General features: G+C 45.2%; 3 protein-coding genes across 8 annotated transcripts in view; 2 read left to right on the top strand and 1 right to left on the bottom strand.

Moving 5' to 3' along the window:
* Positions 1–4,308, top strand: part of LOC6541196 (protein abrupt) — a 46,570-nt gene extending 42,262 nt beyond the window's left edge. For all 4 annotated transcript variants that reach the window (XM_015159428.2, XM_015159427.2, XM_026979075.1 and 1 more), the window contains 2 exons: positions 1,717–2,424; positions 2,489–4,308. In XM_015159428.2, the coding sequence (XP_015014914.1) occupies positions 1,717–2,424; positions 2,489–2,916 (1,136 nt within the window). In that variant the 3' untranslated portion in view covers positions 2,917–4,308. The remainder of the gene's footprint in view (positions 1–1,716; positions 2,425–2,488) is intronic.
* Positions 4,309–4,519: 211 nt separating this feature from the next.
* Positions 4,520–12,704, bottom strand: LOC6541276 (kinesin-like protein KIN-7O). Of its 2 annotated transcripts, XM_026979072.1 has the most exons (12): positions 12,378–12,704; positions 12,199–12,321; positions 11,796–12,142; positions 10,841–11,742; positions 10,576–10,740; positions 6,595–10,291; positions 6,260–6,520; positions 6,036–6,203; positions 5,720–5,977; positions 5,536–5,653; positions 4,977–5,476; positions 4,520–4,921 (listed from the first exon to the last, which is right to left on the bottom strand). In XM_026979072.1, exons 1-12 carry the CDS (start codon positions 12,514–12,516, stop codon positions 4,775–4,777), a joined length of 6,825 nt encoding a protein of 2,274 aa, XP_026834873.1. In that variant the 5' UTR covers positions 12,517–12,704; the 3' UTR covers positions 4,520–4,774. The 2 variants fall into 2 exon arrangements, with proteins under 2 accessions (XP_026834873.1, XP_026834874.1); XM_026979073.1 differs by lacking the exon at positions 10,576–10,740.
* A 750-nt stretch (positions 12,705–13,454) lies between these two features.
* LOC6541801 (kinesin-like protein KIN-7I) lies at positions 13,455–21,853 on the top strand. Of its 2 annotated transcripts, XM_026978205.1 has the most exons (12): positions 13,455–13,653; positions 13,786–14,061; positions 14,118–14,240; positions 14,297–14,643; positions 14,697–15,547; positions 16,740–20,211; positions 20,268–20,540; positions 20,595–20,741; positions 20,798–21,028; positions 21,099–21,326; positions 21,396–21,516; positions 21,575–21,853. In XM_026978205.1, exons 2-12 carry the CDS (start codon positions 13,923–13,925, stop codon positions 21,622–21,624), a joined length of 5,982 nt encoding a protein of 1,993 aa, XP_026834006.1. In that variant the 5' UTR covers positions 13,455–13,653; positions 13,786–13,922; the 3' UTR covers positions 21,625–21,853. The 2 variants fall into 2 exon arrangements, with proteins under 2 accessions (XP_026834006.1, XP_026834007.1); XM_026978206.1 differs by lacking the exons at positions 13,455–13,653; positions 13,786–14,061; positions 14,118–14,240; positions 14,297–14,643; positions 14,697–15,547 and adding an exon at positions 15,755–16,673 and having other exon boundaries at positions 21,575–21,852.
* Positions 21,854–22,067: the final 214 nt, after the last annotated feature.

Below are 22,067 nucleotides of genomic sequence, written 5' to 3'. Positions count from 1 at the left end.
GAATCACATGCGGATCAAGCACACGTTGCAGTGGGCCAAGATGAAGGCCATGCGGTCGTCGGGCGGCCCCTTCGCCGGCGGTCCGGACTTCAAATGAAACTGCGAGGCCGTGGGCTAATGTTACTCCGCGTAGTCGCGCTAAAAGCTTTCTAGGTTGCTGCTTCTCAGTCAGTCAATGGCGACAATAAATCGAATCTAACTCGCAATCCACGAGAAATCACCCAGTCTCGAGACACTCGCATCTATCGTAGATAGCCAAAAGTAGTCCAAGACCCAGTCGGAGTCCACTATAACTAACAGTAACTGTAAGCGCACGAGAGATCCTTGCCCGAAAGCCAACTACTGTGCGCCTCCTGCCAGCCATTCACTGAAACTCCTCCAAGTGGTCAATTAGTATTTCGAAGCATTCATTTTGGTCCCTAACAGGTTTCAGTCGCGTTACCAAACAGTTCTCCGGGTCTCCTTTAAGGATTGCTCACCAAAGGATTCAGTATGATTCATTCATTGTTTTATTCATTATTTTTGCGTAGCACATCCATATATGAGTTAAAATTTAGAGGTTCATATTTCCAACGAAGAAGAATACGATTGCAGAGGAGATTCGTGACTGGCGGCGATGGATGAACGCTTTGGGCTGGGAAACTTACAACAATTATTACGTTCCTATATGCGATAAAGTACATATACTACAAGGCAGACACCTACAGCTCTAATCCGTTTACCTAAGGCAGAAGTAAATCTCGAACTCTGAATTCCTTTACACCAGCTGCTGGAGATAATCTGTAGGTTCCGCTCCAGAAACGCTCCAAACGCTCCAGTTAGGCATGTGCAGTATTAAACCAAAAGCTAACGAAACCGAAGAACTACACACCACAACAATAGTAACATTAATTCATAGAGTTCCATAAGCGAAATACGTACGATTAAGCCATAGAGGGTGAGATAACTATGTAGATAAAGAGCTAAAAACAAGCAAACAAAGAAACATGATATATAGAAGTATATAAAGTAGATATTATGAATATTGATACTGAAACAAAATAGAATGTGCCTGCGTAATATATTTTTAGCCAAAAAAGTAAAACGAAAAACTGAAAACTGAAAACTAAAAACAAGTAAACCAAAGTTGAGCATTAAAATGAGATACGAACTAACATAAAAATAAAAATAAAAACACTGAAAACTGAAAACGATTTGTATTAGAGAAAGTTCAAAATTCGAGGAGAAATTCTGTTGATTACCCTAGGTTCACTAAACTGTAATTCGAATCAATTGGCGGCAAAACACTCCAAGAGCAGACATACGTAAAAAGGTTCCTATAATGTTAATCAAAAACTCACTAAAAGCTCCAGACAAAACTGGCTAAATGATGGCATCCCGATGCTGACTAAATACAAATTCTATTTCGAGCGGACAATTTTACAATTGTAGTTTATAAAGCCCAAAGAGAAAACAAGCAGCCATAAGTACAGCGATTGTACAACCGTTTGTATGCCATTTTAGTTTGCGAAATTGTCTGAGGGGCGAAAACAAATGTATCTAGTACGAGTATCTTGTATCTGCGTTGCCTGAAGGAATGTATTTGGAGGTGGCAAATCTATTTTGGTGAACAATAAAGAGCAAACGAAGACTAGCTGGCTTTTCATTGGTCTCTCCATAAGCGGAACGATGAGTGGACGAACCCAAGACTAATCTGTGCTTTAATGTATCTTACAGTTTCACGACGCTCCCTGGAAATGCGTGTCCGAGCCACAGATCCGCGTCCCTGCCCCAAGTGCGGAAAGATCTACCGCTCCGCCCACACACTGCGCACCCATCTGGAGGACAAGCACACCGTGTGCCCCGGCTATCGATGTGTGCTCTGCGGCACGGTGGCCAAGTCCCGCAACTCCTTGCACTCGCACATGTCGCGCCAGCATCGCGGCATCTCCACCAAGGACCTGCCCGTCCTGCCCATGCCCAGCGCCTTCGATCCGGAGCTGGCCTCGCGCCTCCTGGCCAAGGCGGGCGTCAAGATCTCTCCCGCGGAGCTGAGGGCCAGGGCCTCGCCCACCGGCGGAAGTGGCAGCAGCGGCGGAGGAGGTGGCGGCGGAAGTGGTAGTAGCCAGAACAAATTGGATCTTAGCAACGCCAGCGGTGGACCTATGGACGATGCCGAGGACTCCGACGACGATCCCGAGGACCTGACCACGGGCAACGGCTTGTATGGAATGGGCGGAAGCAGCAGCGATCTGAGCCGCTACCACGAGAGTCTGTTGAGCAACTTCGGGCACGCCAGGATGCGAAATGAGGCGGCTGCTGCGGCGGCCACTGCAGCCGCTCTTGGTCAACCCAAGGACTTGGGCGTCCAGATGCCAAACAGCAATGCGCCTGGCCAATCCCTGCTGGACACCTATCTGCAGTTCATAACGGAGAACACATTCGGTGAGTTCGGCAATGCACTTTTAAGTATGCCGTAAGTAATTCCTGTCCTCTTCCTCGACATTAGGCATGGGCATGTCCCAGGAGCAGGCCGCTGCCGCAGCACTGCGCGCCAAGATGGCCCAGCTGAACGCGATGGGTCACAGTCTGGACAACCTGCCGCCGGGCCTGCTTCCCGGACAGTTCGATCTGAGCAAGCTGGCCGCCGGGAATCCCGCCTTTGGACAGAGCGGACCCGGACTGACCATTGAGCCGATACTGCGGCACGAACAGGCAGCGGGCAGCCTTTCGCCGAACCGACCACTGGCTCTCAACTCGGGCGGCAGGATGATGGGTCACGATGAAATGGCGGAAAACGATGGCGACATGCGGCGGGAGGGATCGGAGCCGATGGATCTGGGCCTGGACAACAATCAGTCGGGCAGCAACCATGAGGTGGCCAACTCCGACGCCGAGGAGAACTACTCGGAGGACGAGGGAGTGCACAACACATAAGAGGAGCACGAGGCTCCAGCGAGGGAACCACCAATATGAACATGAACATGAACATTAACAGTTGTATACCGATTACCCATGGAACATATGTAACGAGTAGCCTTATCCTCATGTATACCAGTTTATGTGTACGATACGATACAATACGATAGTGAAACCTAGGACTAAAATCATATTTGTGCCGCTGCCAGAGCTGGCCTAGTAGAATTCTATGTTGTGCTTATTAAACTACATAACTACACAGATATACAGACATATATATATATATATATATATATAGATATATCCCTATACACATGTATATTTATAATTTATATACACAAGTACCTGCTGTGTATACAAGCCGATGAGAAGAAGAAGTGAAAAGCCCCAGACAACCCATCCTGCATGAAAAAGAAAACTTAATGGTAGTCCAGTAGTACTAGTGCTAAGTTAGATTTCACATTGAAAGAGATGCCTGTAAATACATAATAATATTCATGTTAGGCCAACAGCAGCCCCCAAACGATCCGTCGTATTAGTATTGTACCAGACGCCAGCTAACTCAGCAGATAATTCAGATGTGCCATGCATGCCACAGCCTTCCAGTTCCAAGACTAGCCAGTCTATACCAGTGCTTACCATATCTCAGGAACACTTGCGGACAAATCCGAACAACTCAACCGAACTACCTCAGCCAGCGAAAGAGCTGAATCCCCGAAATGAACCTCAGACTTCCAAGAGTTGTGACTGGTCGCGCACTCCATCTCCAGTTTCCTGGAGACTTGCCAATTTTCAGCAGCAGAAACCTGCTCCTAGACTTAGGATCCTAAGGGGATCAGCAAACAAGAAATTGAATGTTTATACAACTTACATGCGGTATACAGTGCACGCTCGGTATACGTATTTACACTTAAATATACAAACATATGAATGCCTGTACTTATTTGTCAGAGAATTGAATACCTCAGCATACTCAGCATTCGGTCGTTAGCACTCGAGGGCGAACCCCCTAATGATATCCCGTGCGAATCATACTTATACTTATACTTAAATTAGGCTAGTTAGTTTATGTGGCAGCACTGCAAGCAAGACATAGATAGATGTAACTACCTGTTTCCTGTATGTATTTAGTTCGAATATGCCTCAGTTATCCTAGGTTAATGGTTAGCTTCAATCGGAGATGAGCACAGACTCTACAAGAGTCGCTACAACTTGCCTTATGACCAACATATGTGTTAATTTAGTAATCTTCTACCTCAATTAATTTAAATGTATTTTACTTGGATATTTATTTGTAAGTCCTTAACCGCACTCTCCAATATGTAACTTATTTCACTGGCATGCGTGTTTTAAAAATCTACTTAACAGCATAGCGAGAGATAAATAAAAAAAAACACAATAAGAACACGAGAGTATCTTTAGTTTTGATTTACCCGGTGTAGATTTTTATTTGGTTCTAGACACTCCTCTCACTCTCGCCCAGATTTTGGGGCAAGGGGAGTGCAATAGATTGCATTTTTAGGCTTGAAATGCATTTATGGCTAATGCGATTCGGTTAAGACGGTAGATTAAAATATATTAGTTAAAGTCGTTATATAAGCAATATAAGTAGACATCCATGTGCTTAGAAAGTTATATAAATATTTATTGACATTACAATAAAGCCGCGTTATGAAGACAATATGTGTATTACTCAAAATATGCGGATTCTTTTTCGTTTGGTAATAATTAATCAACTTTAATTAAAATACTGACTTAACAAAAAGAGATTTTTAAGTATAACACATTGAATGTAGGCGGATGACACACAAAATTAACTTAAACCAAACCCATACACATATTTACACTTATAAATATAAATATACTACCTAGTGACTTATTTAGCTGATGTAGCTGTTTCATATTTTGCGATCTTATTCCGCAAGACATCCAACTCGTCTTTTCGCATCGCCAAAATTCGTTTTGCCGATTCGTACTTATTTTTGATTGCCAAAATTTCCTTTTTTTGGGACTCACACTGTGCCTGTAAAAACAATATTTTATACAAGAAGTACTTAAGTATTGATGCAAATTACAACCTTCAATGCGCTTGTTTGTCCAGCTGAGAGTGAGGTTATATTCGATGTGTCGTTGTTTTCGTTTTGCCTCAGCTTCTCCTCCAGATCCTTGATGAGATTGTAACGGGAGCGCAACAAGCGAACAGCATCCTGATACTTTATGTTCGTTTTCTCAAGGATTTCTTCGAGATCGGATTCCGTCTGAGTTTGGGCCGGTACGGTAGCAGACTTCGCAACCTGTGCTGTTTTGTTAGATCCTGGTTCTTTGGACAATGCGGCAGCAGCGGTCAAGTCATTAATCTTTGCGTTTAGATCTTGAAGCTTCATCTTAAGCCGTTTCTGCTCAAAGCGTGCCTTGTCCTGCTCCTCCAGAACTCTTTTCTTCAGTTGCGCGTTCTCGTCCTTCAGCGGATGATGCTTCAGCTCCATGCCCAATGCTGTCAATTGGCTGTCGCGAATGAAGAGCTCGCGCTGGCAATCCTGAAGCTTGCAATTCAGCTCCACACAGTTGCAATTGTTGTCTGAAATTCGGTTCATTGAGTGGGAAATCTAGAGGAAATACTTTGCAAACATCTCTTACCAACGGGATCTGTCATGGTGCCAAATTCCCGAACGTCGTTCCAGTAAGACTGCCGACGCTCATCGTGGACGCTGATGCGTCGATTCTTCCGTATTTCGGATTCAGAGGTTAGCGATTTCTACAAAACGACAATACATTTAGTGAAGTACTATGGCCAGAGGCTATATGCTTATTTGCTATTTACCCTTGGCTCTGCGTTCCGATCTAGACTTTTTCTCGCCGCGGGAGCACCTAGCGAACCGTTTGAGGCAATCGACTCGATGGAAGCGTTATTTGAACTGACTTTAGGTGCTTGTAAATTGCCTAGTTCCGCCTCAAGCTTAGCCGCAATATCGTTGACCGAGCACAACTTTTCCTCGAGGTTGCGTTTGTCTTCTAAAAGACTTAGGATGGTAAAGTCCATACGTTCCTTCTCTGACTGAAAACTGGATTCCTTGGATTTCTAAAAAATAATTTTATAAACTAATTTATAAAGCTTAGCAACAGGATATCGAACTTACCAGAGTTGACCGGAGCTGCTCGCACTCTTTTATGAGTTCTTGAAGCTTACTCCCATTATCGTTAGGCATTCTCAGCTTTTCCTCCAGCTTCCGCTTTTGCTCGTTGAGATTAAAGACGTTACTGTTTAAGTTCTCCTTCTCCTTTTGGAAAGTGGTCTCTTTCAATTGCTAGAAGAAATCAAATAATAATTTTCTGTGAACAACCATGGTAGCTTCACTATTACCATATCAAGTCGTAGCTTTTCGCACTCCCTTGTCAGTTCGTCAAGCTTCTGTACCAATTCACGGTTTTTAATATTGCCCTCATCTACGCCCAAGTGGAGCTTCGAAAGGTCTTCTTGCAGAGTTGCACATTCTGCCTTGCTGGATGACAATTGAGCATTAAGGCGAGCATAGTCTTCATCTTTCTCCCTAAGAATGGTCAGCTTTTTCTCCAACTGCAGTTTAGTTTCTTGTAGATCGAGGTCTGTGCTGTCTTTTTCCCTCTGGAATATGAAGTAATTTATGTATTTAAATATCATTTTCATATAATTGTAGGGAGGCTAAGAAATATTCTTACCAGATCACAGCGCAGTTTTTCGCACTCCTTGGTGAGTTCTCCAATTCTGTTGTGGCTCAGCTCCACCTCAGATTTACTGGCTTGCAACTGCTGTTCGAGGTAAGATTTTGCTTCTTCCACTTTGCTTAATTTTTCTTTCAGGGAGGCACACACCTTTTCCCCCTCTTTCCACATGTCCCGCAGATTTTCAGAATTTCTAAGCTGTACTTTGAGCTCTGCATTTCCAGACTCAAGGCTATCTTTAGTTCCTTGCAGAGAATTGAGCTTCAATTGGAGCTCGCCCATCGATCCTTTTAGATCAGCCGCGTGCCGTGTAAACTTCTCTGCCTGAGTTGCCATCTGCTCCTCGACTTCTTTGAGCTGCGCTACCAGAGTTAATTGTTCCATACTAGCAGTTGTCTTTGCATCCATGGCGTTCTGCAGTTCTGCGCGCAGCTCTTCGATTTCCACATCTCGTCTCGAGATTTCCTTTTGGCAATCACTCAATTCCGATTGCAGGCTCTCCACTTTCTTTTGCAAGTTTGATGACAGTTTATTTGCGTCGGCAATGCAGACTGTTAGGTGTTCGTGCTGCGATACCAAATCGTCATAAAGAAGAACTTTCTGTTGTGCTTCCTTCAGGGCTTCTTCGAGATCGGTTATTTTGGAAGTAAATATATCGGACTTAGTTGTGAAATCGCTCTTTTCCATCTCATTCCGATTCCTTAGGGCTATAATTTCAGCTTGGACTTCCTGAAGCTTATCCAGGGTGCTAGAATGCTCTACCTTAGTCTTTTGAATCTCTGATTCCAGGGCCACTTTCTCCAGCCTGAGTTTATCCAGGTCCAGAACCTGCTGGTCACACTTTTCCTGGAGCTCAGCGATCCTTTTCTTCGAAGAGGCCACAATCGAATCCAGCTCTTTAATATGTGCCTGTATTTCCAAACTGTTTTGGTCTTGAGTAAGCGATTGCATTTCCAGCTGCTCCTGGGTCTTACTGCACCGCTCCTCTAATTCGGCGTTGGCTAGTTTTAAGTTATTGAATGCCAAGTCTTGCTCAGCTTTGGTTTTCTCCAACTCAGTAATTGTATCTGACATCTCACGTCTGTCACTAGCCATCTGCTCCAGCGTCTTTTGCGCCTCCTCAAGCTTCGAAGATGCCGTATCGCGCTCCTCTTCCGTTTGGGTCAATTGCTCCTTTAGCATGGCTCTCACCTCGGTAATTTCCGCTTGGAAGGCATCTTCCATTTCGGATTGTTGTGATTTAGCCTCAGCTATCTTATTTGTAAGCGTTTCTCTGATTGCCTCCATTTCTGCCTGGTGCTTGGCAGTCAAGTTGTTTCTTTCCTCCTCAGCCTGCGAAATGTTTTCTTGAAGAGCAGATTTAAGCCCTTCCAACTCCGCCTGACAGCGAGCCGTAACACTGGAGAGTTCCTCCCCTGCCTGCAATAGGTGCTCCTTTAAGGCGTCCACATGGCTCTCATAACGATCCTTAGTCTCCTGCAACTCATCGCACAACTTGCCTTGATTCTCTTGCTCGATCGTTTCGATCTTCAGCAAAAACTCCGTTCGCAGAGCACTTATTTCATTATCTTTTACCCGCCGTACATCGAGTAGTTCTTCTTTGGCTGCCTTTAGCAATTGGTTAAGTTCCTCGATTTGGCTATCATATTGGGAGGAAAGTAGCATCTGATCCTGCTTTGCATCCGCGAGGTTGAGAGATTCCGTCGCTCCACGACATTGTTCAACGAGCTGCGCATTTTTCTCTTGAAGCTGATCGATGAGGCGTAGGTCATCGGACAGCTTCTGCGCCTGGCGATCCAGCAGTTCCTGTTTTTGCTTAGCATCCTCTTCCAACTCGGCCAGTCTTACCTCCATCGATAAGCACCGCTCACTCATTTCCTCAAAATCTTTCTGTAGTCCCGCTAAGTTACCGTCTTTCAACTGGATCTGTTTTGACTGGTTTTCAAGTTCGGCCTGCAGATCAAATACCTGTGACTGTAATTCTGTTATGGAAGTCTTTAGCGTGGCCACCTCCTGATCTCCTTTACTGGGAGTTGTGGGGCGGCGCGGAAGGGTATCCTCGTCAGGCAGAACTCGAAGCAGACTCTCGCTCATCGAGCTCTCTCTTGTTACTCTATCCTGGAGCTCTTCGTACACAATCGTCATCTCCGCATTTTGTTTTTCCAGGGACTCGATCTGCCGCTGGTAGTCCTCCACCTTGTTCACTATAACGCTCTTTTCCAGGAGAGCAGACTCTAGGTTAGTCATCTGCTCTCGCATTTCGTTTATCGTTGCCTCTGTGGATTCCAAAAGGGCACTCTTCTCTACGATTACCTGTTCCAGCTGCGAAATAATATCAAGCAGTCCCTTTTCCTGTCCCAGTCCCATCTGTACATGTTCCTGGCTAAGTCGCTTTATCTGGAACCTGTGTCGCTTGAGAACTCCTTTAAGACAAATAGATTCAGTTGCATCTGAGTGAAGAGTGTCTTCCTCTATGTACTCAGCAGACTCGAGGCAAAGCTTAAGTTGTGGCTCGCTCTGACCCTGTTCCATTTGGTTGGCTATAAAGAGGCGACAGATGCCGGAGTGATGCTGAAGCTCTATCTGTTGGATGGACTCAGATAGCTGGACAAACTGGTGTAGAAGGTTGCTATCAAGGTTGATGTCCTGCTCCTGTTTGCCAAACTCGGTGCTTATACCGGAACTCCTCCCCGTGGGTCGTAGCTCCTCTCGCAGGGCATCGTTCTCCTGGACACTCTCCATCAGTTGGTTGGAAAGGCAGTCGTTTTCCCGCTGCACCTCCTTAAAGTTAGTCTCCAGCTCAGCAATTTTCGTTTTTAGTTCTTGATTTTGTATTTGAAGCTTTTCCACAGGTGATTCGGAGGCTTGGACTTCCTTAAGCATGTTTTGGGCCTCCTCCACTCGTTCTTCGAGGTTTTTGATCTCGGCTTGCAACTTGGTGTTGTCACTGTGAAGCCGTTGGAACTCAGTGTTAGAGACACTTTCCCTGCGTTCTAACTGCTCATATTCCTCCTGCAGCTCCTGGTACTTCTTCTGAACGATCTCGTGGTTGTCCTGCAGCACTTTCATGCCCACTAGTTGACCCTGCCACTGTTGCTCCAGAGTGCCGTACCTTTCCTGTAGTTGTCGAACGTCATCCTGGGCCGCCGATAACTCTTTCGAAAGTCGCTCGCAATCATTCGTCTTTTGGGTAACTTCGGAACTTGCCAGGTTGAAGGCCGATTCAATGCTCTCTAACTTGTCGCGAACAGAGACTATCTCAGACCGGAGCAGATCACACTCGCAGGCATTGTTCTTGGACTCTAAATCTGCAATCAGCTTCTCCAGTTGCTCACACTTTTTGCACGAACTCTCGCCGGCGCTGTCTTCCGGCTCTATGGCAATGGAAAGCATGTGGTCCTCCTTGCTGTTGCGTAACACATCGCGGGATAAATTATCGAGGGACTTTTGAAGGCTCTCTATGGTCAAATCCTTTTCTGAAAGGGCAGAGAGCAAGTCATTAACGCGAAGTTTCGATGATTTCTTGTGAGCCTCGAACTCAAACTCGAGGCCCACGGCCTCCTGATTCTCCACTTCCAATCTGGCCACAGTCTGTTTCAGAGTACTCAGTTGTTCTTCCAATGCGCTAATCTTCGAATTCGCAGCCTCATTGGTCGCTGTAAGGCTGGTTACCTCGTTTTGAAGAGCACCATTACTATAAGATACACAAGAAGTAAACAATTTGTTAAATACTTCAACTTTAGTTACAAAAAATAAAACAGACAGGATTTTGTGCGGAGTTCTAGTTCTATTAAAAAACTTAACTAAATGTGTTTTTTAAAGTTTGTGTTTAAAACAATATTGCGTATGAATAGATGTTAGATTTTGGGGTGAGTAGCTAAAGCACCGAAGTCGAGTTATGTTTACATCGGTTTTTACGAGGTTGACACGTTGTTTTGGACGACAGCCTCCTTGACAGAGAACACCTCATTAACTCACCGCTCCTTTTCGGCTAATGAATCTTGCTCTAAATGATCCCGCTGAGCTGTAACCTCGACCAGCTTTTCTCTTAAACCCAGCACCTCGTCGCACTCAACCTCAAAGTGCTTCTCTAAGCTGGTGAACATTTGCAGGTCCTGGATCTCGTTCTTGATTTTTTCCCCGCTGTACAAGCAAATAAGTGCAGGGATCGGGTCGTATATGGATGCGGTTGATGTGTGATGAGTGTTATGGAGAATAATTGAAAACTTAGAGAAGTACTTACGTTAAGGGGCCCATGGGAGTGAGGGTCAGGTCTGGCAGTTGCTTGGTGATCAACATCGGTCTGTGAACACCTGGGCGAGGCGATCCAAAGTCAATGCACTCTGCCGGGAGAAATTCCTCACTAATGGAGTCGCTCTCGGTACCGATATTCAGGGATCCCAAAATGTTGATGGTCTTAGGAACGTTGTCCCATCGTTTGCCAGCATTTGAAGTGGGAAAAAACACTGGTTTTGGAAGGTGAGACGCCTTTGAAAATTTGACAAGTCGATCGTCAATGGTGCTGGACTCCGCTGTCTCTGAATGCGAGCCCGATGCAGTGGGACACCAAGTACGGCGTCGCTTTTGCTGGCAATTGTCGCTCAGCGATTGGCTAGAGATTATCTTGTGCATGTCGCGCTTTATTCGCCGCTCCAGATCCTGTACCTTTAGCTGGCTCTCGTTCTTGCGCTCTTCTTCCGCCAGCTTATCCTTTAGTAGTTTTATTTCGCGCTCCAGCCGCTTCATCATTGTGGCGTCAGATACCATCTCGTTGACCTGCGGCTTGATGCGGATCTTCTTGGCACCCGTGGCGAAATTAAGGGTAGACTGCGACTCTTCCATGATTGATGGTTTGATTGTGCAAATGATGGATGTAAATGCATTGCCCCCCAAGGAAGCCTGCAGGATGCGCGTCAGCTTGGAATCGCGGAAGCCGACAAATTTATTGTCCGGGGTTGTCGACAGACTCTTGATAACGTTGCCGAGAAAAAGTAGGCTCTTGTTTATATGACCGCCCTCCTTGAGACGCGCTCCTCGGGCACCCGTTTGGTCCGCCCGCTCTGATCCAGCCAGATCCACCAGGTTCAGCACGCTTTGAATCACTGCGTCGTCATCGCTGCGATCCGACTTTCGGGACTCAATGATCTGTGGGATACATTTTTCAGATTATGTGAGTAATAATAGCAGTCAGAACATACTATCCTGAAAATGGCATGCGAACGGCTAGAGCGCTCGTTCATGTTGGTCTCTCCCACGGTGCGCTCCTTGTTTCCCATGCAGAGCAGACGCAGGAGGTCACCCTCGCTGGTTATGATGCACTCCTCGCAGTTCACGTTCACAATCCCGTTGCCGGACTCGTGGATCTTGAGGTCCTGATTCTTTTTGTTTAGCAGATCATAGATTTTCTCGTTGTAAATCTCGATGTAGCCCACGCGAAGCAGAAAGTCCCGCTCCTTATCACTGGAGATCTGCTGAAAGATCTCCTTGGCGGCGAGCACCATGACACCGGGGTTCTGGTCGTCGCCCATCATGGTGTACGTCTTGCCTGCAAAGCAGCCCGGTTTTAGGTATATAGCGGTGTATATATAGCACAGTACCCACCCGACGACGTCTGGCCGTAGGCAAAAATAGTTCCATTGAAGCCCTGCATGCAGGCGTGCACTATGTGCCTGGCCATCCGGTCGAACACCTCCTGGTTGCTGGCGCCCTCGTCGAACACATAGTCTGCAACACGGAATGGGATGAACATCTTGGGAACCACTCTCTAGGTAACCACTCACCGAAGACAAAGGGCTCCGCGTGGCTGTCCGCCAACTGGATGGAGCGAGCCTCCTTCACCTGCCAGAGCGAAGTGAGCCCGGGCTCGCAGGGACGCACCTTGATGCAGACCTGGATGGAGCTTACGTTCTTTGCAGACATCTTGTTTCAATGCTTTACGATAACACAACGAAGTTTATACACAAACGTAAAGTTCAATGTTTTATAGGGAACAAATAGTGATCGACATTTTTACTTCTCGTTAAATTCGAACAAATACCGCTTTGCAAAATCAGGGACGAAACGGCTTCGATATTTGCTCGTTGCGCTAACTAGTTCGATAGATAAATCGATTGAAATTCTTGTTCCGAACAGGGGTGCACGAAGAGTAGAGGAACCTATGTTTTTATCACACAGGGCTGCATAATCAGAATATGCTGGTCGCTACAGCATACATATATATATTACAAAAATAAATTTTAATAAATTATTTATAATTCGCAGCTACGGTTAAATAACGGTTTCTATGGACAAGCACAAAATTTGATGACTCAAAATTATTAGTTCTAACAGAAAACAAAGGTGAAAATCTTACCTACTATTTTAATTTATAACTTCTTTGAGTAGCCTATGTATACGTTATTTTGCATTATTGATGGCGAATCGTGGACGACCAATCCCATTAAAATATTCTTATTTTAATGTTTTTGGGACGACTGCCATCATTTCAATAAAATCTGGTGTTATATCAGGCAGTATATTTCTGTCTGCGTTAACCAACCACCTCAGCTTTTGTATGTCTGTACTCCATCAGCAACAAATATTTACTGTACAAAGCAACTTAATTTACTGGTCAAATTTATTTTGGAAAAATATAACATATATCTTACAGAACTACTTTAGTCTGGATTCTAGCCACATCAAATGAAATCTTAAAATGTATACCATAGATTATTGTATACGCTATTTTACATAATTTTATTTATTCTCCGGAAATTATAAAAATCTCTCGAAATCTTTTTCGTAATTTTAAGCGCCTAACCCAATTCCCAAATGTACATAACTGGATGCCAGACAAAAAGGATATACTATATCTACTGGAATTATTACCAAGCACGGAATTCTTATTATTAGACTCTCCAGTTGCGCGTACACCCCTAAAGTGTTCCCAGTTCCCAAAGGTTTGTTCAGTGTTCCCCCTGTCCAAAGTGTTCCCTCTGTTCATCGCCGGTCAAAGGGAATTACTATCCAAAGGTTCACATGCGCATACACAGACGCAATTTTATTTGTAAATATTATGTGAGTTTACATATATATGTTACGCGTAACTATATAAACCATAGACTTAACGTTTTTACATATTTTGTTGAAAAGAAAACCACTAAATTAAACTAACTCTTGTCGATTTGCTGGTTCCGTTTTCGGATCTAGTTCGCTTTTGAAGCGGTATTTGTTCGAATTTATTTACAGAAACAAAGAAGTCGATCAAATTAGCTTTTCTTAAACGTTAGAATCTGTATGTGTCCGTCCTTTGTGTGTGTCAAAAACGCTTCCCACAAGTCACAAAGATGTCTGCGATGAACGCCAGCTCCATCCAGGTCTGCATCAAGGTGCGTCCCTGCGAGCCCGGGCTCACTTCGCTCTGGCAGGTGAAGGAGGCTCGCTCCATCCAGTTGGCGGACAGCCACGCGGAGCCCTTTGTCTTCGGTGAGTGGTTACCTAGAGAGTGGTTCCCAAGATGTTCATCCCATTCCGTGTTGCAGACTATGTGTTCGACGAGGGCGCCAGCAACCAGGAGGTGTTCGACCGGATGGCCAGGCACATAGTGCACGCCTGCATGCAGGGCTTCAATGGAACTATTTTTGCCTACGGCCAGAAGTCGTCGGGTGGGTACTGTGCTATATATACACCGCTATATACCTAAAACCGGGCTGTTTTGCAGGCAAGACGTACACCATGATGGGCGACGGCCAGAACCCGGGTGTCATGGTGCTCGCCGCCAAGGAGATCTTTCAGCAGATCTCCAGTGATAAGGAACGGGACTTTCTGCTTCGCGTGGGCTACATCGAGATTTACAACGAGAAAATCTATGATCTGCTGAACAAAAATAATCAGGACCTCAAGATCTACGAGTCCGGCAACGGGATTGTGAACGTGAACTGCGAGGAGTGCATCATAACCAGCGAGGGTGACCTCCTGCATCTGCTCTGCATGGGAAACAAGGAGCGCACCGTGGAAGAGACCAACATGAACGAGCGCTCTAGCCGTTCGCATGCCATTTTCAGGATAGTAAGTTCTGACTGCTATTATCATTCACATAATCTGCAATATTTATACTATAGATCATTGAGTCTCGAAAGTCAGACCACAGCGATGACGACAAAGTAGTTCAGAGCGTGCTGAGCCTGGTGGATCTGGTTGGATCAAAAGAGGTGGACCAGGCGGGTGCCCCAGACAACGCATACGGTCTCATGATGCTTAGCAACTTGGTTACGAGCCTCTCGGAGAACGTCGACAGCAAGCCAATTAGATTTCGCGGTTCGAAACTCACTCGCATCATGCAGCCTTCGCTGGGTGGAAAGGTTTTGACCTCTGTCATCTGTACAATTAACCCATTGGACGTGGAGGAGTCGACATCCACTATAAGTTTCGCCACGTGTGCCAAAAAGATTCGCTGCAAGCCGCAGGTCATCCAGATAGACTCTGAAACCACGATGATAAGGCGACTGGATCTCGGGATTAAGATGCTGAAGGAAAAGCTTGCTAAGGAAGAGCACAAGAATGCGAGCCAGTTGGTATTACAGGAACTGAAACGTCGCATCAAGCACGACATGTTGAAGATCATTTCCAGCGCCTCGCTCAGCGACCATCGCCTCCAGAAACGGCGTCGTACTTGGAATTTATCCGCCTCAGGCTCAGAAGGCGAGTCACCTGTTTCCGCATTGCCTGTGCCAGAGGAGTCCCGTCTCCCGCGCCCATCGAAGTCGACCATCCTGCGGAAACCCACTTTTTTCGACAACACCACTTATTCTCAACGTCGGGAGATTGCTCCCAAAACCGAAAGCATTCATCAACCCCAAAAAGAGGATTTATTTCAAACGGATAATATGAAACAGTTGGAAAAAGAGGCGGCCTGCAGTATCCCTTCAATAACAAACCAGATGCCAAAAAAGTATCCCGAGTCTCTTCCAAAGTAAGTAAATTATTTTCATGTTTTACTTTTCGATATAGAAATACGGCAAACGAAAACACTATTTTCTGCTGGGAAGTCGCTCAAGTCAGCAATGCACACCGCGCATTTTGAATATGCCAACTCACCTCTGGCGCGCACTAATCTGACACCTGATTCAAAAACGAGGTGGAGCCGAGCGCGGCGTGCTCTTCTGCTTTTGCTCGGCTGTCTTCGCTCTCCTCGCTTTCTCGGAGCAGTCGCTTCGAAGAGGGCAAGCTGGCTCCACTCCGAGTGCGATCGCGAAGAAATCGAAAACAAAACAAACGCCAACGCAAAGAGCCGTCGACGCAGAGGAAAGATTTCTGGGGGATAATCCGGGAGCGGCGGGAGTGGCGACGGCTGATGTGAGCCAGTTTTGCAAATAGACTCGGCTGGATGCGATGTGACGCCCCAGGTACGATCGCTTTGTGGCCCTGGGAGCGCGATAAGACAGTCAGCCGATCGACAAGCCAGTTAACTGGCCGACTTCTTGATAATTTGATCGCTGGAATTCCGCAATGCGCATTGTATTTGCCGCTGCCCAACTGCCAGCACGCTTTTCCTCCGCCCACCGCTCTCGCGCTCCTCCGCCGATCGTGTTGGCATCGATGACGTCGGCCCTACTGCCGATCCACCAACGTTATAGACTGTGATGTAACGCATATATACTGGCTGACCGAAACCAAGAGAGTGAGTGAGGGTCTTGGGTGAAAGATCGCATCTACCAACCCACACAGACAAATGCGGTCGAAATAGTAGAACACTGCAGTTGTACTTTTGTTTTGTTTAGTTTGCGATGGCTGGGTAGTTAGTACCCGTAGTAATCCATTTGTAACATTTGAAAACGATTTCGACAAACGATCAATTTTGTTGTGTTCAGATCATATTTGTACATAGCGTTTATACCATGGTGTGCTTTTGTTTCTATGACCGTGTTCGTGTAACCCACACATCTCGCCTGCTGCAACTTCAACTTGAATGCCGCCAGCTGCTTCTATTTTTAGTGTTTTTTTGTGAACGACGGATTCCCTCGGACAGCACCCATTTAGTTAGGCAGAGTAAACAGTTTGCCAGAGTCAGGCGCACTGGAAATATAAATAGAGTAAAAGTATATTTATGGAGTTCCTCAATTTACGTATTTATTCAAGTATCTCATTTTTCCTATCAATTACAGCTGTGATGCTCTTCAGATCGAGATCTCTGCTCTTAGTGCATCCAACCAGGTAGCAAAGGAGACAATCGAGAAGTACGAGGAGCAAGTAAAGAGGCTAAAGGATAAAATTGAGCACCTGGAGATGGATAACCGCAATGCAGTTAATCTCGGGGAGCAATTGGCCAAGTCCAAGCACACGGAGGTCGAACTTCTCTCTGCCCTTTTAGAGAAGGAATCGACCATAGAAGGTCTGCAACTGTCTCTTAAGGAGCTTTCCCGAGATGTGTTGCGGAACAGCAAGGAGGATCACATGCGATCCATGTGCCCCGAGCTTGAGTCCAGCTGCGAGCGGATTTGCAACAAGTGCTTGGAGTTGGAGCTGCTACTGCAAGTAGCGGATACCACGGGCATGGAGTCAATCGCCTGCCAGTGCGATCAGCTGCGATCGGAAATTGCTGCCACCCGTATTAAACTGGAAAGTATGCAGTCTGCATTCAGCCATGCAAGCTGTGAGGCTTCACAAAAGACCACTGATTGCGAACGCCTCTCCAGACAGATATCCACGACTCAGGATGGTTTTGGACAGCTGCAGGAAAAGTACAACAATCTGGAGCAAAAGTGCATAAGTCAGCAGCTGGTCATTGAGGCCATGCAGGCTGAATACAATTCTATACAGCAAAAGTACTTAAAGCTGCTGGTGGAGTACGAGCATCTGGGACTCACATCGGAGTGCCAGCAGCTGCAGGACGAAAATACGAAGTTGCAAGCAGAGATTGGAACTCTGAAGAAGCGGGTGGAGGAAGCGCAGCGCAAGCTTCTGGAAGCTTCCAATCCTGGTTCCCTTCCCGAAGAGTTGAAGGTACAGAATCTAGAGCTAAAGACGCGCCTTTCTAAGTTGCAGCGGGAATTTGACGAGATCCAGAAGAATTACGACTCTTTATCTAACCAATTGATGGATAGTATTCAAGAGGGCGACGTCCTCCGAGAGAAGCTCAAGCAACAAACAACCAGCTTCGATTTGGAGTCCATGAAGAGTTCGGGTGTGTGCACTGAGTGTAGTGATCAGGAAAACGACTTGGACAGTGATCTGCTGCACCAGTTTACCAAGCTGTCGGAGTCCATCCAACAGATTGAGTTCCGCGACTACTCCGGTGGCAGGCGCCTCTTTAGTTCCAACCAAGCAGAACAGGATCAGAAGGTGCCAGGCTTAAGACTTTGCCTGGAGCCTGCTGAGTTCTTAGAGGGTGACGGTAAACAGCATGATGCATCCGACTCTGCACTCCTCAAAGGCTCTCTGAAGCGTCAAAGATTTCAGATTGTTAAAATAAATAAGGAACAGGACTGTATGAAAGAGGAGGACCTTTTCAAACTGCAGCACCAAGTTGAAGAGAAAAATAATCCTATTGAGGAAGAGAAAGCGATTGTTAATCAATTGCGTATACAAATAACAGACCTAGAGACGGCTCTTCTTAAAAAGTGCGAAATAATTGATGACTACGAAAAGCAAATCGAGACTCTAAGGAAACAAAATGCTGAGGTAAAGATATTGTACGAGGAGTCGCAGAACAACGATGCCACGATGAGTATTCATAGTATTCCGGATGACGACGACACCATTACCGGGCTAAAGGAGGAGCAGGAATCGGAGGAAGTCGTTTCTCTTAAGACATCACTTGCAGAGCTGAAAACCCAGGTGTGTGATCTGCAGGCAGAGCTTGAGGACCAGTTGAAGCAGATGCAGTTGAAGGACGGAAAAATATCCGAGCTGCAAATGGATGTTAGAGAAATGAGCGAGCGTTGCTCATCCATGGAGCTTAAGCTTGCGGATGCGGAGGAGGACGCCAATCAAAAGCAGAATCTTCTCGATCAGCAGGCGCAGGAGTCTTCAGATGATCAGCAGCTTCAGGGAAGCGGTGCAAGACTGAAGTACCGCAGCATCACAGCTCAAGAATCTCTAAAACAGGAGAAGCAACTCCAGGAGCAAACCACTTTTTCCTTCGAATATGAAAGCCGAATCAAGCAACTAGAAGAATCACTAAAAAGGGCACAAGAGGAATTAAGTTTTGTGGAGAAGCGAGAAACAGATAAGATTAACAGCCTTCAGCTGGAGTACATGGTGAAAATTGAGACGACCGAGAATGAAAACCGCTCCAAATTCCGAGCATACTGCCTGGAGTTGGAGGAAACCAAGGAACGCTATGACAGCAGCGTGAAGACCTTGCAGGAGCAACTGTTGCAGGCCAGTGAAAAGCTCGCCAGCGTTACGACTCGGTGTACGGCGGAGTTGGAAGCTATTAAAGATAAGCTTCAAGATAAGGTTACCCAGGCCGAAAAGGAAAGGAATGAATTGATTGCCGTACACAAGGCAGAGCTGGAAGCAATCAGGGAAACTCTGAAGAAGAAGGAATCTGCTTACAACGAGAAACTAAGCCAAGCGCTGGAAGAGAAGGAGAAGGGAATTTATAGGCTTGAGGCGATGCGAAACACAATCGCAGAGCTGCTTAAAACAAAATCTGATCAAGAAAGGGAATTCGAGGCAGTAAAAATGGAAATGCGCCATCTTGAGAAGCTGTACGACAAAAGCCTGTTGCAGCTAGAAAAACTCCAACGCGCTGTCGACCAGAAAAGATCAGAGACACCAGCAGATGTTAAGGGACCCTCCTCAAGCGAGAGTGTAAATGAAATGCGGAAAAATGGTGATCAGCATGCTCAGGATTTGGAGAAGGCGGAACTGCTATCTGAGATCCAGAAAGTCCATAAACAGCACTCGAGTACCCTGAAACAACTTGAGGAAATCAAAGCGGAAATGATTGCCCTAACCAGTCAAAAGGAGTTGGAGAGGTGTGAGATTGAAGAAAAGCTCGAGACTTTCAATTCCAAGGAAGCAGATCTCAAAGAAGCGCTTCATTGTGCTCAGCTTAAGTTGCATGCCCACGATGCGCTGGTGGGCCAGTACGAAGAGGTAAAGGGCTTTTTTTTGGACTCAAATGAGTTGGCGGCGAGCCTGCAGCAGAAAGTGGAGGGCTTGCGCTCGGAACTGCTTGCGTCACAGAAAGTAATTTCTGGCCGAGATTCAGAGATTAAACAGCTTCGCTCTGAGCTTAAGCAGGCCCTTGATGCAACAACAACTGCGAGAACGGCACAACTAAGTTTGGAAAGTCAGCTAAAAGAAGTAGAGGAGAATATGTCTGCCCAGGCAAGTCAGTTTCGACGAGAGATCGCAGATTTTGAAGGTTCAGTGGACGAGCTCCAGCTTAAACTGAAATCTCTTCAAGAAGTCAAAGACAATCTAGAGTCTACGAATGAAGTGATTAAAAGTAAGCTAAAGGATGCTCAAGACCTGGTGGATAAAGAGCGAAAGCTTAATGCCTCTCTGCAAAATGATTTGGGCAAACTAGGACAAATAAAAACGGATCTCGAAGAGCAGCTACGATCCAAGGAGCTTTGCCTGGAGGAACTGACCAAGGAGTGCGAAAAACTACGGTCTGATCTGGTAAGTATAACTTACTTAATGTCTTCACTTTTGTCTCATATGAAATCGTTTGTCAGGATGCTCAAACTAATAATTTCCTGAAAGAAAGGGAAACTTTGAACTTGACCATCTACAATCTGCAAATGAATAATCTGCAATTGGAGGAAAAGCAGACCATTCTGAGGGAGAAGGATAATAGCAAATCTCGGCTTGAAACGGAATTTGCATCTCTGCTAGAATCCTCGAAGGAAAACCAATCTGCCATAAAAGCGGCCAATAATTTAAATCTAGAAATGAAGAAGAAGGTTCAAGATCTCACAAAGGAGTGTGAGATTTTACGATCCAATCTGGTAATAGTTATTTTAATCTGGTTAAATACAATATTGGTAACTAAAATTTTTCAGCAATCTAAAGATGAATATTCCCAAACGCAGAAGGAACTCTTGGAGACAATTTCAAATCTAAAGGACGAAAATCGCAAGTTGGAGGAAAAGTTGATCACATTGAACAAGGATTATAACGAGGATTGCGAAAAGCTCCGTTTAACTTTGGTAATATTGGATATGTCATTGTAGGTCATTTGATCGTTAATGAAACTCTTATTCAGAAATCGAAGCAAAGCGATTTGAGAAAGAACAGAAAAGAGTTGAAGGAAAAGCTGGCTATTCTCAATGAGCAGAATGCAAACAATGTCCGACTTTCAGCCCAGTTGGCGACCAATGAAACCGCCCTTAAATCACTGCGAGAGGACTCGATTAAGCAAAACATGGACATGGAAGCGGCCAATAAAAAAAGACTCGAGATGGAACAGAAGGTTGATAAACTACGATCAACTCTGGTAGAATAATTGTGATCAAAGCCACTTATAAAATAAGTAAATGTGTTTTTTTCTTATTTTCTTATTTTAGAAAGCCAGGGAAATCAGTTTCCTATCCGAGAAGGAACGCATGGATGGCACCATCTCGAGTCTGTTGGAAGACAAGCGTAACCTTGAGGAAAAGTTGTGCACAGTCACAGTCCTGACTAAGGTTGAACGTGAACTTCAGTCAAATTCAGCGAATGGATCGCCAAATCCTGCAGCTGTTCCAACAGCAAATGAGCCCTTGGACCGCAATTTGGTTGGCAGCTTGAAAATGGTACATGTAATTTGCAAAATTTCGAGTAGATCCGCAACATTTAATTGTTATTTTTTTACTTTCGTAAAGAAATCCATCAGTTTTCAGACTGCGATGCGAAAGAATCGACGGATGGTGGCTTACGATGAGCACCGCAAGCAGTCTTGCTGGAATGATTTTCGTGACTGCGGAACTATGACCGATCCCGTGGGTAAGTAATATTTGCTTAGCCGTGAAATCCTCGAATACTCAAATGGTTTTAATTGCAGGTAGCAATTGCCACTGCGCGCAGCTGCAGCTGAGCTGCAAAAAAGACTGAGTTTGGACGGGAGGCAAAACATTGAGTTAAAAGATATGAAACCGATGGGAAGACACAAAAATGTATCAGAATGTTATTCAAGTATTAAGTTTTTTTGTTAAGTGTTATCTTGCAAAGGGTGGAATTCTACATTTATAGTCTTATATTATGGCCCAAGTATCTGTCAAATATTATCACTATACAAATTACAAAAACGAACGTGATCCAAATATTCAAAATTAATAATTAAGATTATTGTTTAATAATTTATTTTGTTTATATGTATAGCATTTTATAAACTATTAATAATATCTTAATGTTAACGTTAGATTCGCATAAGTGGCTGATTCGAGAAATATAAGACGAAAATTACTTAAATGTGTAACTAAATTAGTTTAACGGCTTTTGTTTGAATACCCGACTGCAGCAATCGATAAGTCGATAGCAGCAAAAACACTTATTCC

The sequence above is a fragment of the Drosophila erecta genome, unplaced genomic scaffold, assembly GCF_003286155.1.
Source record: "Drosophila erecta strain 14021-0224.00,06,07 unplaced genomic scaffold, DereRS2 tig00000055-arrow-pilon, whole genome shotgun sequence".
Lineage (NCBI taxonomy): Eukaryota > Metazoa > Arthropoda > Insecta > Diptera > Drosophilidae > Drosophila > Drosophila erecta.
Note: the sequence above shows the minus strand (reverse complement) of the source record. Positions and strands in the feature narration are given on the sequence as shown.

What these genes read in the sequence shown, in the direction of transcription:
- LOC6541801 (XM_026978205.1), top strand. Translation starts at nt 13,923, where the DNA reads ATGTCTGCGATGAACGCCAGCTCCATCCAGGTCTGCATCAAGGTGCGT. An exon ending in AAAAACTACGGTCTGATCTG is followed by an intron (nt 20,212 to 20,267) that starts GTAAGTATAACT and finishes ATCGTTTGTCAG; the next exon opens with GATGCTCAAACTAATAATTT. An exon ending in AGATTTTACGATCCAATCTG is followed by an intron (nt 20,541 to 20,594) that starts GTAATAGTTATT and finishes AAAATTTTTCAG; the next exon opens with CAATCTAAAGATGAATATTC.
- LOC6541276 (XM_026979072.1), bottom strand. Translation starts at nt 12,516, where the DNA reads ATGTCTGCAAAGAACGTAAGCTCCATCCAGGTCTGCATCAAGGTGCGT. An exon ending in ACTCCCATGGGCCCCTTAAC is followed by an intron (nt 10,741 to 10,840) that starts GTAAGTACTTCT and finishes TTGCTTGTACAG; the next exon opens with CGGGGAAAAAATCAAGAACG. An exon ending in GACAAACAAGCGCATTGAAG is followed by an intron (nt 4,922 to 4,976) that starts GTTGTAATTTGC and finishes TTGTTTTTACAG; the next exon opens with GCACAGTGTGAGTCCCAAAA.